The 13232-nt window shown below is 45.6% G+C and overlaps 1 protein-coding gene across 1 annotated transcript in view; it reads left to right on the forward strand.

Moving 5' to 3' along the window:
- The window catches only part of CNTN2 (contactin 2), a 42064-nt gene that overhangs the window by 12094 nt on the left and 16738 nt on the right, over nucleotides 1-13232 (forward strand). The window contains exons 4-11 of the mRNA XM_030221013.1: nucleotides 1100-1195; nucleotides 1889-2098; nucleotides 4294-4396; nucleotides 4726-4901; nucleotides 5371-5507; nucleotides 6899-7028; nucleotides 7248-7398; nucleotides 7668-7795. Coding sequence (XP_030076873.1) covers nucleotides 1100-1195; nucleotides 1889-2098; nucleotides 4294-4396; nucleotides 4726-4901; nucleotides 5371-5507; nucleotides 6899-7028; nucleotides 7248-7398; nucleotides 7668-7795 — 1131 coding nt within the window. The remainder of the gene's footprint in view (nucleotides 1-1099; nucleotides 1196-1888; nucleotides 2099-4293; nucleotides 4397-4725; nucleotides 4902-5370; nucleotides 5508-6898; nucleotides 7029-7247; nucleotides 7399-7667; nucleotides 7796-13232) is intronic.

Consider the following 13232-nt stretch of genomic DNA (forward strand, 5'->3'; position numbering starts at 1 on the left):
CAAGCCCACCCTTGGCTACGCCACTGTGATCAAGTATTTTATATCACATTCATTGTTGGTTTAATTATGAATTGATAATGAGTATGACTGTTGGTCAGACTGGATGGACCGTTATGTTACTATATAAGTACAGAGGACTCTTAGTTGTATATAAGTAAACGTAAAACAAACGGTCAAGTACAGACTGCAGAGGTCTTTATCTGACCTGAGTGTATCACAAATCGAAACAAGTGAGGAAAGCATGCAGAGTATGGCTCATGGAATTCTTTCCAACCCTTGTATGTGTGTGTGTGTACGCGTGTGTCTTGAGTCTGAGGAGGGGAAGCTTACCCGCTGTTACATCTTACAAAGACATCAACACTGCCTCTGTCCTCCTGCTGTCACACTGAGCAATGGGGGTAGGACAGCTGCTGTGGGAGGCCCATGAAGGCCCAGAATACAAAGAAAACTTGAGTGAAAGAACATTAGTTGAGTATAATATGACAGTCTGTCAATTTGTATTATGTGATAGTGCGGAGATAATGATCAGTTTTCAAGTGGGAATTGTATGCTCGATGCTCTTGGATTCTACTTAAGTTGCGTGCGCAATTCCGGCTGTATTCTGGATTTGCAAATGGAATGTGATTAGTTAACACGCCAATGAGCATCGATAATTGCCAATTAGCAAGCAATTAGTGACTAATTGGCATTAATTAGAATTTATGCACAGAACTGTAACGTGATGCATGTAAATTCTAAGTGGCATAGTTGAAAAGGGAGTGTGGCTATGGACGTGGAATGGGCAGGTCATGGACATTTCTAAAATCTATGTACGTGCTTATAGAATACACCCGTTCCGCGCCTAATTTAGGTGTTGCCATTTTATACCAAGTTTTACTTGGCGTAACTGCCTGCAACGAAATTTAGTCACGCAGATGGGCGCTTGGTGTGTTCTATAAACTGTGCCAAAATTTAAGCAATTTCTGTAATATTCCAAATTTAACACCTTAAACTCAATACAATACCGAACTCACTTGCAGTTGTCTAAGAATATAAAAGCTCTTCCTTACCACACAAGGGGCTTTTATTCTCCATATTATACTCACTCTTTGTGTCTCAGACCTACAGGAATTCTCTTCGGAACAGCGAGACGCCATAAGGGTGACGGAGGGATGGGGGGTGATGATCCCTTGCAGACCACCCCCCCATTATCCAGGTAACCTAAGCCTGAGGGTGGTGAAGGAGAATGCAAAATTCAAAAACATGGGGCTCTTGCACAGACGTGTCAGGTGAGGCGAGGCGGTGTCAGCTTTTCTCCCACCGCACTGATCAGGACTGAGAAAGTTACTGGTTGTTCCCATTCAGCCTAGGCAGAAACGTTCCTTACCGATTGTGACAAATAGCAACACTTCTAAGGACAAGCAGGGATGAAAAAATATCCACCTAAAATTTTTTAGAAGCCCATGGTAAACATTTTCTTCCTTCTCACCTCTTTTATGCTTTGTCTACTTTTTAAATATCTTGTTTTTAATGTCTTGATTTTTTTTTAACATTTTGGTTTTAACATTTGATATTTTTTCTATTTTTATTTCTCCCTCTTTGTTGTATAGCCTCTCCTGCCCCCAGTTTGCAGCTGCATCAACTCCTCCCAGGCTCAGACCACCTGTTTTAAGATGCTCAAGAACTAGGTTTTATCATGTTTTTTGTTTTTAAAGCATTTTATTGTTGGGGGGGGGGGGGGGTTAAGTTGAAAGAGAGGCTATGACTGCCTAAAATTTGTTAATATTTGTGTCTCTCCTGCCGCTCTGTTAGTAGCTGTAAGAAGTTGCATTACTGAAGATGTACTGGACATCTCTCGGTTTAAGGTTCTGTGACGCTCAACCATAGATGTCTCCACTTCTGTTTCCAGGCTTATCCTTCCGCTGGTTCCTGAACGAGTTTCCCAACTTTATAGCAGCAGACAGGAGGCACTTTATCTCCCAAGTGACAGGGAACCTGTACATTGCCAGGAGCGAGGCCACTGACCAGGGCACTTACTCTTGCTTTGCTACTAGCCACATCGATTTTGCCACGAAAAGCGTCTTCAGTACACCCACCTGGTTAAATGTGACCACAGATGGTAAGTCTCAGACTCTATCCACCCACTTCAGTGTCTCTTCATATGGAAAACTCTGACTTCCTACCAAGTTAATGGGGAAGTATCTACCTCTAGGAGACTTCCTGTGGCCAGGCTGTAAGGGATAACAAACCCTGAATTAGTAATTAACCCTGAAAGTCTGTTAGAGAAACCATAGCCTATGGGTGCATATCAGAGGCAGAGTGAGGTCAAGCAATTGAGATGTGTCTGATGCATAAGCCCCAGACTCAGAAGGAGAGGCTGTAAGAGGTTAGGCCCTGCCCCTGACTGGCATTGCAGACCCTGAGGGTTCAGGAACTATATGAATTCATCCAACTTTCTTACTGAGCTTCTAGCCTAACTCATTCTGAAGACATCACCATGCAATAGAGAGAACAGCAGTGATCAGGGCCTGAGAAAGTGCCATTACCAGAGTTCCCAGTGCACAGCATCTGCAGATTACTGGCATGTGGACTGGTCCAGGGGAAAGCTGGACTCTGCAGTTTGCCATCGCTTGTAGTGGCCCCAATGCTAGAATTCTCCAAACATGACACTGCTTGGGTGCTAGACGGGAGTTCATATGAGTCACATGTGAAAGGCAGATCCAGGTGATCCCCAGTGCTCACATTTATCTCTAGTGAATTCTTCTCTTGGTGCAGTTCAAGCTACCAGAGCCTGGAATGAGCCCAGTTTTCTCCAGGACTGGTTGCGGCCTCAATTTCATATATTTATGTAAAAACTTATAATCCGCTCTATCGAACTGTCTTCTAGGTGGAGAAGATCAGTAACAAACATGGTAATGCAGTATAACACACGAAGGTGTATTTTCAAAGCACTTAGACTTTAGTAATTTATGGAACTTTGTGTTTTGAAAATGAGCCCCATAGTATCTAGTAACTTTATGATATGATAGAGGTCTATAAAATAACGAGTGGAGTTGAACGGGTAGATGTGAAGCGTCTGTTCATGCTTTCCAAAAATACTAGAACTAGGGAGCATGCGAGGAGGCTACAATGTAGTAAATTTAAAATGAATCAGAGAAAATGTTTCTTCACTCAACGTGTAATTAAACTCTGGAATTCGTTGCCAGAGAATGTGGTAAAGGCGGTTAGCTTAGCAGAGTTTAAAAAAGGTTTGGACGGCTTCCTAAAGGAAAAGTCCATAGACCGTTATTAAATGGACTTGGGGAAAATCTACTATTTCTGGAATAAGCAGTATAAAATGTTTTCTACATTTTTGGGATCTTGCCGGGTATTTGTGACCTGGATTGGCCACTGTTGGAAACAGGATGCTGGGCTTGATGGACCTTTGGTCTTTTCCAGTATGGCAATACTTATGTACAAACAGACAAGCAAATAACACTGCACATACTGTACATATCACATCTCAATAGTACATCCAGTCCTCTCTCTTCAGTATCCACCTCAATGCCCCATCTTTATATTTTATTTTATTTTTGTTACATTTGTACCCCACGCTTTCCCACTCATGGCAGGCTCAATGCAGCTTACATGGGGCAATGGAGGGTTAAGTGACTTGCCCAGAGTCACAAGGAAGTGGGAATTCAACTCAGTTCCCCAGGACCAAAGTCCACCACCCGAACCACTAGGCCACTCCTCCACTGTTGCTACTATTTGAGATTCTACATGGAACGTTGCTATTTCACTAGCAACATTCCATGTAGAAGTCGGCCCTTGCAGATCACCAATGTGGCCGTGAGTCTGACGTCCTGCATGTACGTGCAGGACGTCAGACTCACAGAAACAGAAGCCTGCGCAGCCTTCTACATGGAATGTTGCTAGTGGAATAGCAACATTCCATGTAGAATCTCCAATAGTAGCAACATTCCATGTAGAATCTCCAATAGTATCTATTTTATTTTTGTTACATTTGTACCCTGCGCTTTCCCACTGATGGCAGGCTCAATGCAGCTTACATGGGGCAATGGAGGGTTAAGTGACTTGCCCAGAGTCACAAGGAGCTGCCTGTGCCTGAAGTGGGAATCAAACTCAGTTCCTCAGTTCCCAGGACCAAAGTCCACCACCCTAACCACTAGGCCACTCCTCCTACATTTTCAACAGTTCTTTTTTAAAGTGGGGGGGGGGGGGGGGTCACATGATCATATCTGCAGCACTGACCAGTCAGGTAGGACACAGACGTGCCAGAGCTTCTTCTCAGTGTTTCCTGGTTCCTTGCAGAAGACCCAAGGCAGTTTGCGGCCAGCGTTAAGGCTCGGTTCCCTGCAGAGACCTACGTCCTGAAGGAACAGACGGTGACCCTGGAATGCTTTGCATTTGGAAAGTGAGTTGGGGTGCTTTGGTTGGAGGGAGGGAGGGAGGGAGGGACAGGAGGATGGAGAGAGTGATAGGGGTCTCCTGCATGCCTGCTGTAGGGGATGGAGGTCCCTTAATGATGCACACCCGTCACAGAGAAATTCATCTGCCCGCTTCCTGACCCTAATCCCTGGCATATGGGAAGCTCTTGTGAAAAGGCAATGAACATATTCTGTCTCCATCACACCATCCACGGCACTGTCTGCAGCAGCGTGGAACAGCGCCACGCCTTTCCCCACCACTGCCCTTCTTTTCTCTCTCTCTCTCTCTTTCTCTCTCTCTTTTAACCTTATCTAGTCCTGTCCCTCACATTAAGTGGCGGAAAGTGGATGGTCCATTGCCCTCGAAGTTGACTGCAACGGAGCCTGTTCTGCAGATCCCAAATGTAGCCTTTGAAGATGAGGGGACCTACGAGTGCGAGGCAGAAAATGCCAAAGGCCGGGACTCCTTCCAGGGCAGGGTCATAGTGCAAGGTAAGGTGGCAATATCTAGGGGGGAGGGAAAGCATGGAGCAGGGGTGGGTGGGATATTGGGCTCTGTTTTTCTCCTCTACCCCTGCAGCACCATAGGTACACAGCGAGTATCTGCATCACCCTTCATAATACCAGAGACCCCCTACACATCTAAAAAAAAAAAACCCTACATTTCTCCTTTAATAAAACAAAGAGGAGGGTCATGATTTCTTTATTTTGACTTGAGTTGTCACCTTTCCCTACAATATAATAAATCATAATAATTACATTTGCAAATTGCTTCTCCAAAAGTCACAAAGCAATGGTCAAAACACACCTCAAAGCAAGAAACCATCTACAGATACAAGAAAAAATAAAGTAACCCCCCCCCCCACCATGCCTCAGCCACTCCTGATACAACCCGCCCAGAATGCCAGAACCTGAACATCCTGTGTCAGCTTCTCATCTGCTCCTGTCCTCTTCTCTGCAGCACAGCCTGAATGGCTCAAAGTGATCAGCGATACCAGTGTCAACATTGGATCTCATCTGCACTGGAGCTGTGCGGCAGCTGGCAAACCACGGCCGACAGTCAGGTGGCTGAAGAATGGGCGGCCCCTGAACTCCCAGGTACTGTCTCAGCACCCTCAGAAAAAGAGCATCACAGGGAACCCACTGGGAGGGCTGGTCTCTAGATCACTACTGACTGACATGCTAGAGGGGAAGCAGACCCAAAGTGGAGAGGAGGAGGTAAAGCTTACCTCACCACCACCAGGCCCAGGGGACCCTGGCAGGGGCAGCTTATCCCCACAGCTGGCAGAAGCCAAACCTCTCTTAGCAGCTATGAGCGGACAGTCGCTTCAGTAACCTGGACTGATGTAATCAAGTGTGCTAGACTTGCACACAACTTAGCTCAGCTTTGGTACATCATTTTGTGCACCGCTGTGGGCATCCCATGTTAAAATGAGTTTTGCACACTAGTTTAATTGTGTACAAAGACTTGCCAAAGGCAGTGTTTCAAATTCCTTTCCCTGACATCAATACAGGGCTAATTTAAATCCCGCGGTAATGACGATATTAGCTATTCAATGCAGATGCAGAGGAGTAGAAGACCAGGCGGCTGCCTGCAGAGTTTTATAACACTGTGCTTTAATGCACAATCTCAGGAGGCGTAAAAAGTTAGCTCATTCCTCTGCGGTACCATTAGCCAGGATTTCATGCCCATTTCTTAATTTTACTGCGAGCACATGGGACCCACAACTTCTTCTGGCTTTCCTGAAGAGCAAGGGTTAAAAAAGAAACGAGACCAGCTAAGGGAGGTGAGCTAGAACAAAGAGTAAAGTGCTGCACTGTTGACAAATTGATATTGGAGAAATTGTCTCAGCATGCGGAGTTGCACGCACATACATCTGCAGGTTACTGCAATGCTATTCTTCATATAAATATCAGTATTACAAAATCCGTACGAACAGAGCAGCACTCCAGCACATCTGGAGACGTGTGTGCAGGAAGCTCCAGGTGCCAAAACAATTTTTTGCGTGCACAAGATATAGCTGCTGCTAGCAGAGCCCTATTTGCGCACGTGCCCAGTGTGCTCTTGCACTGGTGCAGATCACTTTTGCACAAAGCCTATTTGCATATTATTTGCCTACTGCCCTGGATGTTGTGCACTGAGCTGTGGTGCACAGCTGTAATACAAGGTTACTGCGTTGGCCCCCAAATTTCCCCTGTTCTTACTACTGAGGTTTGCTTCCCTTCTAAGCTTGTGCAGGGCCCTGGGACACTTGGCTTTCTCGAATCTGATCTGTTTTATTAGACACACAAAGCTAAGAAACCAGAGATCCTTGCAGCAGAGATTTTAATGGACTCAGAAAATCCAGGGGCAGCGGAACATCTTTTTGCTTGGAAGTCTAAACAAATATTCAGCCCAGCTCCCAAGTTGCTGATGCTGTGCTGGGCTATGGCCCCAGCGGCCACCCCATTCCGCTGCCTGTGACACTGCTCCTTCTTCCCTCTCATAGGACCGCATCGAAGTCACAAGCGGGGAGCTAAGGATCTCAAAGATAACCGCAGAAGATTCGGGGATGTACCAGTGCATTGCTGAAAACAAACATGGCTCAGTTTACACCAGTGCAGAGCTGATAGTGCAAGGTAACCCATCACTGCCGTGCAAGTACAGAGCTGAGTGTGCCAGGGTCCCTATTACTGTTACACCAGGACAGGCCTGAGAGCATGGGCTTACTAATTGCTGAACTAGTAAAAGGAAAGATGCAGTGGAGAAGGAACTGTCACATGGGCATCCTTTACCCCTCAGAACCTTCTGTCTACTGATGCTTTGATCTGTCCCCTCCCTCCCTTACCCTTCCACAGCTCTGGCTCCAGACTTCCGGCTGAACCCAGTGAAGCGACGGATTCCAGCAGCACGAGGAGGAGAGGTCCTTATCCAGTGTCAACCAAGAGCAGCCCCAAAAGCCACCATTCAGTGGAGCAAAGGCACTGAACTCCAGACCAACAGCAGCAGGTAGAGCAAGTAGCCTAGGGCTAGGCAGCTGTCCAGCAAGCTCTGCTACTCAGGAACAACTTCCCAAATGGAGTTAGTAGAGAATTCCTGCATTTGCAGCCACCAGTCTCAAAACTAGAAAGTAATACATCCAGCATCTGGAAAAGTACAATGAACTTTCTCTGCAAATCTTACTAACAGCACCGGTGGATCCTGAGGTTCGTGAGGTGCCGTTGGGTATGTCTGACCTTCGAGTCCAAGTTGTTACAATGAGCTGCTTTCTTCTACAGGGTGACTATCACTGAGGAGGGCACGCTCATCATTCAAAATATCAGCCGCTCGGATGAGGGCAAGTACACCTGCTTTGCAGAAAACTTCATGGGCAAAGCCAACAGCACAGGGACCCTCTCTGTGCGAGGTACGATGATTCCATCACACATATACGGGGTCTCGTTATTACAAGGCAGGGGCTGGGCAATGTAACGATGGTTTTAAAACGAGAACAGGATTTTTTGAAATATGAGCATTACAAGATCGCCAAAAAGAGCAGACCTCCAAGGGGGGAGGGGAAGGGTGTTAAACATGTACACGGAGCATAAAACTAGACTCTAATTTAATTAAAGGAAACAAATATAAAACATGACATGATCAGGTATCAGCGGAGCCTGCATTAGGGGTACAAACAAAGAAGGAATATCTGACAAGTGACTGTGGAAACTGTATTCCCCAGTGTTTCCAGCTGTTCGTTTGATTTCTAAGTGTAGTTTCATGGTGATTCAGCTCAACCTAAAGGTCTTCTGGATAGACTGTATGTGTCACAGGGTGATTCTGGAAATACTTGTCAGGTGCTCCTTTTTGTTTGTACCCCTGAAGCAGACTCCACCGAAACATGGTCATGTTGAGTTTTATGTCTGTAAATTAGATTACATTTTTTCTCTAATTGGACCGGTGGCCTACCATTTCGGTTTTCATGTGATCTCTTCAGAACTTTGGGCCCAGTGTTATTGGAATTTGCTGCTACTACACTTACTTTAGAAGCTTCATATCAAAAATTCAAGTTAGGCCTTAAAACATACTTGTTTGAAAAAGTCTTTGGGCACTAGATAAGATGGGGACAGACTTCGAACCTGGCAACACAATTGAAGCAAATTTTATCCTTTTATTTCCTTTACTAAATATTGTAACTAGATTGTAAACTGCTTAGATATCATTTTTGATAGGTGGTATATCAAGGAATAAAGATCGTGAACTTGAATTTCCCCCCAAATCTCCTCAAGATGATGGGGTTCAACCTATCACACTGGTGTTCAGTCTGATGGCATCTAAGCAGAATGCCAAGGTGCCCCTGTTCTTCAGTTGCGGAAAGGTTGGCTTGCTAGAGTTGGGTTGCCAAGGTTGTAACTGCATCTAACAGCCCACTGTACATTTTCCTGCATGGCCGCTCAGCAACTACGACGATCACAAGGAAGTAAAGGGAGCATCTGTTTACTCTTTCCAAAAATACTAGGACTAGGGGGCATGCGATGAAGCTACAAAGTAGTACATTTATAACGAATTGGAGAAAATTTTTCTTCACTCAATGTATAATTAAGCTCTGGAATTCGTTGCCAGAAAATGTGGTAAAGGCGGTTAGCTCAGCGAGGTTTAAAAAATGTTTGGGCAGCTTCTTAAAGGAAAAGTCCATTGACCATTATTAAAATGGACTTGGGGAAAATCCACTGCTTATTTCTGGGATAAGCAGTATAAAATGTTTTGTACTTTTTGGGGGATCTTGCCAGGTATTTGTGACCTGGATTGGCCACTGTTAGAAACAGGATGCTGGGCTTGATGGACCTTTGGTCTGTCCCAGTATGGCAATACTTATGTACTTATGAGGGAGACATGACTCTCAGGCAGGGAGAATTCAAGTTGAAACTCTCAACTTGAATTCTCCCTGCCTGAGAGTTGTGTCTCCCTCTTCTTCTCTATGCTCATCATTGTATTTCATAGAGGGTATCTTCCTGCTCCCCTGTGGACTTTACCCTGCTCTCAGCAGCTACATCATAGCCATGGTAGCCCCAGATTGGCCTCGCAGGCCATGGTATGCAGATAATATCTAGGGACTCCACTGCAGTTGCCTCAATGTCTGGGACTTCTGTGGCAAGGGCTGATCATCAGATGATCCAAATCCCATTTGGCTTATGGTCTGGTTCTTGAAAGTATCCGGTTGAGATGCAAGGGATAACCCCCCACCTCCCTCCTCAGTCAATTCTATGCTGCAAAAGACCAAAAGACTTCCACCTTGCTGGCATATGTTTGGGCCTGATGTTTGAGTCCTTATGTGAGGATCAAGGACTCTCTACCTGGAGAGTAGATGTTCTTACCATTTTGGTGTTTTTGCAAGTGGATGTCAACTATGGTTTGGCAATGAGCTCCTTCAAGGTGCAGGGGCAGAGTGAAATGCATTTGGACATTTCTTGCTTTTCCTGAGAGTTTGGCATCTTCAACCCGCCATTCACCCAACGGTGCTGCCACCGATCCTTAACCTTGTTCTGAATTCCTTGGCAGGTTCTCCTTTTGAGCTGTGCGGGAGTCCTCCACCTACACTCCTGCCAGTGGGGGACGCTGTTTCAGTACATTTTTAGTAGTGAGAGACAGGCACTACCACCACCACTACTGGCAGGAATGAGGTTGGCGGACTCCTACACAGTTTAGAGGAACATTGCTTGAAGGTGGTACTTCTGGTGGCCACTTGCGGTACCGGGCGTATGTTGGAGTTGCAGACATCCTTATTTATCATTTGCAGTGGACTTGTTGACACTGTGCAAGGTTCCAGCCTTTTTGCCTAAGACCGTTTTGCTTTTTTATGCAAATCAATTTCCCTTAAAGCCTTTTTGAGAAAAAAGAGCGGGTGTTGCTAGGATCCTAACAATGGTTGTAGGGCCCTGAAGCCCTATTTAGACATCACAACTTCCTAAGGTCCAATCAGCTTTATGCCCTGTGCAGGGGTGTGGCGGCTCTGAAGCCTTCCTTAGCATGGTGGATCAAGGAGGTGATCAGCGTGGCCTACATTTTTAATTGAAACAATGTTCCAGTGGGTCTTCGGATGCATTCCACAAGGGCCCAGACAATTACTACTACTACTTATCATTTCTATAGCGCTACTAGACGTACGCAACGCTGTACACTTGAACATGAAGAGACAGTCCCTGCTTGAGCTTACAATCTAATTAGGACAGACAAACAAGAGATAAGGGAATATTAAAGTGAGGATGATAAAATGAGGGTTCTGAACAAGTGAATAAGGGTTTGGAGTTAAAAGCAGCATCAAAAAGGTGGGCTCTTAGCTTAGATTTGAAGACGGCCAGAGATGCTGGGTTTAAATGGGCTTTGGACAAATTCCTGAATGAAAAAAAAAGTCTATAAATAATTATTAGCCAGGTATACTTGGGAAAACCACCGTTTATCCCAAGCAGGAAGGGATGTATCTAATTCCCAGATCCTGCCAGGAAATTCCCCATGACCTGGACAATTAAAAAAAAAAGAGCCATTAGAAAGTAAAATGAGGCAAAGTTACATTTTCTAACCGAGGAAAACCTCCTGCAGCCAGTGTCCCAAATCTCCCCAGGTGTCAAATGCCATAGTAAAAAGATATGTTTTAAGCTAGTTTAAAATTTCAAAAGAGTGTAAACCTATTCAATAATGTTGTAGCCATAACACTAAAAATGGAGTTTCTTATAGAATCTAAACCAGGGGTTCCCAACCCAGTCCTTGGGGAATGTTTAGCCAGTCAGATTTACAGGATATTCACAATGAATATGAATGAGGTAGATTTGCATACAGAGGAAGCAGCACAGCCACCAAGGGGGGAGGCAAAATTCCCCGGGTCTGGGTCTCCAAAGGGGGCCCGGCGTCTCTCTCTTTCTTGCTCCTGCCGGACCCGGGTGATCACGTCCCAACAGAAGCAGGAGAGAGAAAACTCCAGCGCCAGGCCCCCCTTGGAGGCTGGAGAGGACCCGGAGGAGCAAACACAGCAGGGCTGGCGGGGGTCCCTCCCTGGCCCCTCCAGCAGAAGAGATCTTCCTCCAGTGCTGGTCTTCTTCATTCTGCCACACTGCCTGCCAAGCAGCTGCTTTTCCTCTCGGGCTGCGCATGCTCGATTTTGAAACCGAGCATGCGGGACCTGAGAGAAAAAGCAGCCACAAGGGCAGTCCATGCAGCAGAGTGAAGAACAGTGCTGGAGGAAGACTCTTCTGCTGGTGGGGCCTTGGGATCCTTGACAGCCAAGTATTTGGGATCTTGCCGGGTATCTGTGGATTGGCCACTGTTGGAAACAGGATGCTGGGCTCGATGGATCTTTGGTCTTTCCCAGTATGGCAATACTTATGTATTTACAGTTGTGGTGAGCAGGGAAGGCAGTGCTCCTGGGGGGGGGGGGGGGGGGCGGTGGCAGCAATGATCTGGGGGTGATGGTGGCAGCAGCAGCAGCGACGACCCGCCCCAGCTCAGTCTCTCGGCAGCCCTGGGAAGCAGCGATTGCAAATTTTATCGCATGCATATTCATTGTAGGTATCCTGAAAACTTGACTGGCTAAGAATGTTCTTCAGGACTGGGTTGGCAAATAGTGATCTAAATGAATGTGTCTGGATGGAAGAATCGTAAGTTCTGCCAAGTGGATCAAAGGGTTCTGAGAAAGGTATAAGGACTAATGAATCAGGAGAGAAATCATGGTAATCCTGAGTAATATACTTTATGTACTGTCAGAATTTTAAACAGGATTTGAGATAATATAGGAAACCAATGTTCTTCTTTCCTTTAAAGATTGGCGTAATGTGCTCAGTTTTTCACATCTTCGAGGAGTTTAATGGCCACATTCTGAATTCCTTGAAGATGTCTGATATCAATTATTCACAGCTCTTGATAAAGAGCATTACAATAAGCCAAGCGGCTTAAAGTGTGTAAGAGAATAGCATTATAAGACAGCGCTCGGAAAAAAGGAAGCAATTTGAGAAGAAAAAAACAGGTCCTATTTAAATCTGAAACGTGTAGCTGGAAATTCAGATTGATTTGGATTTGATTTAATTACTTAATACACTGCTTAATACATTCATTGTCTATGGTGACACCCAGAATCTTGATACAATTGGAATTTGGTTATCAGCCTCGCAGAGTGCAGTGGGGAGATTTACCTTAATCTTTCCTAGTGAAAAGAAATGATTTTGATTTCTCTGGGTGCAGTTTAGGTTTACTTGAATTCAGCCACTGCAATATCATAAGGACCTTTTCCTTCTGAATTATTAGCAAGATAGCCTGCAGATCAGGGGCGTAGCCAGATAACAGATTTTGGGTGGGCCTAGGCAAGAAGCGGGTGGGCAGCAAATGTTCTCCTCCACCACCACCAAAAGACATCTCAGCTGGCAGGAAAATGCTTCTTTCCACCTTGGCAGTCTGCAGCAGGCATGCGCTGAAAAGTGAACATGCGCAGGTGCCAGTATCATGGAGAGTAGCGTTTTCATTACCATCAGGGGGAAGTCTTCAGCTGGTAGCGCTTGGGATCTCCACCAGTTACCGCTAAACGTGTGCTGCTGTTGGGTGGGCCTGAGCCCTAAGTGGATGGGCCCTGGCCCACCCAGGCCCACTTGTGGCTACGCCACTGCTGCAGATTTTGAGGGTCAATAAAAGAAATCGATTCCAGAGTCTGGATCAGACTTACTAAAGAGTCAATTATATATCAATGACAATACTGAGCCTTGGAGGACCCACATGGAAGAGGAAACAGATCAGAGGACTAGGCTAGAGAGATTGCCGAGTCTTAAGTTTTCCTTCGTTTAAAAGGGTGTGATTCAAGAAAATACTAGAACAGTCATCTTCATATC

Source organism: Microcaecilia unicolor, chromosome 12 (genome assembly GCF_901765095.1).
Source record: "Microcaecilia unicolor chromosome 12, aMicUni1.1, whole genome shotgun sequence".
Taxonomy (NCBI): Eukaryota; Metazoa; Chordata; class Amphibia; order Gymnophiona; family Siphonopidae; genus Microcaecilia; species Microcaecilia unicolor.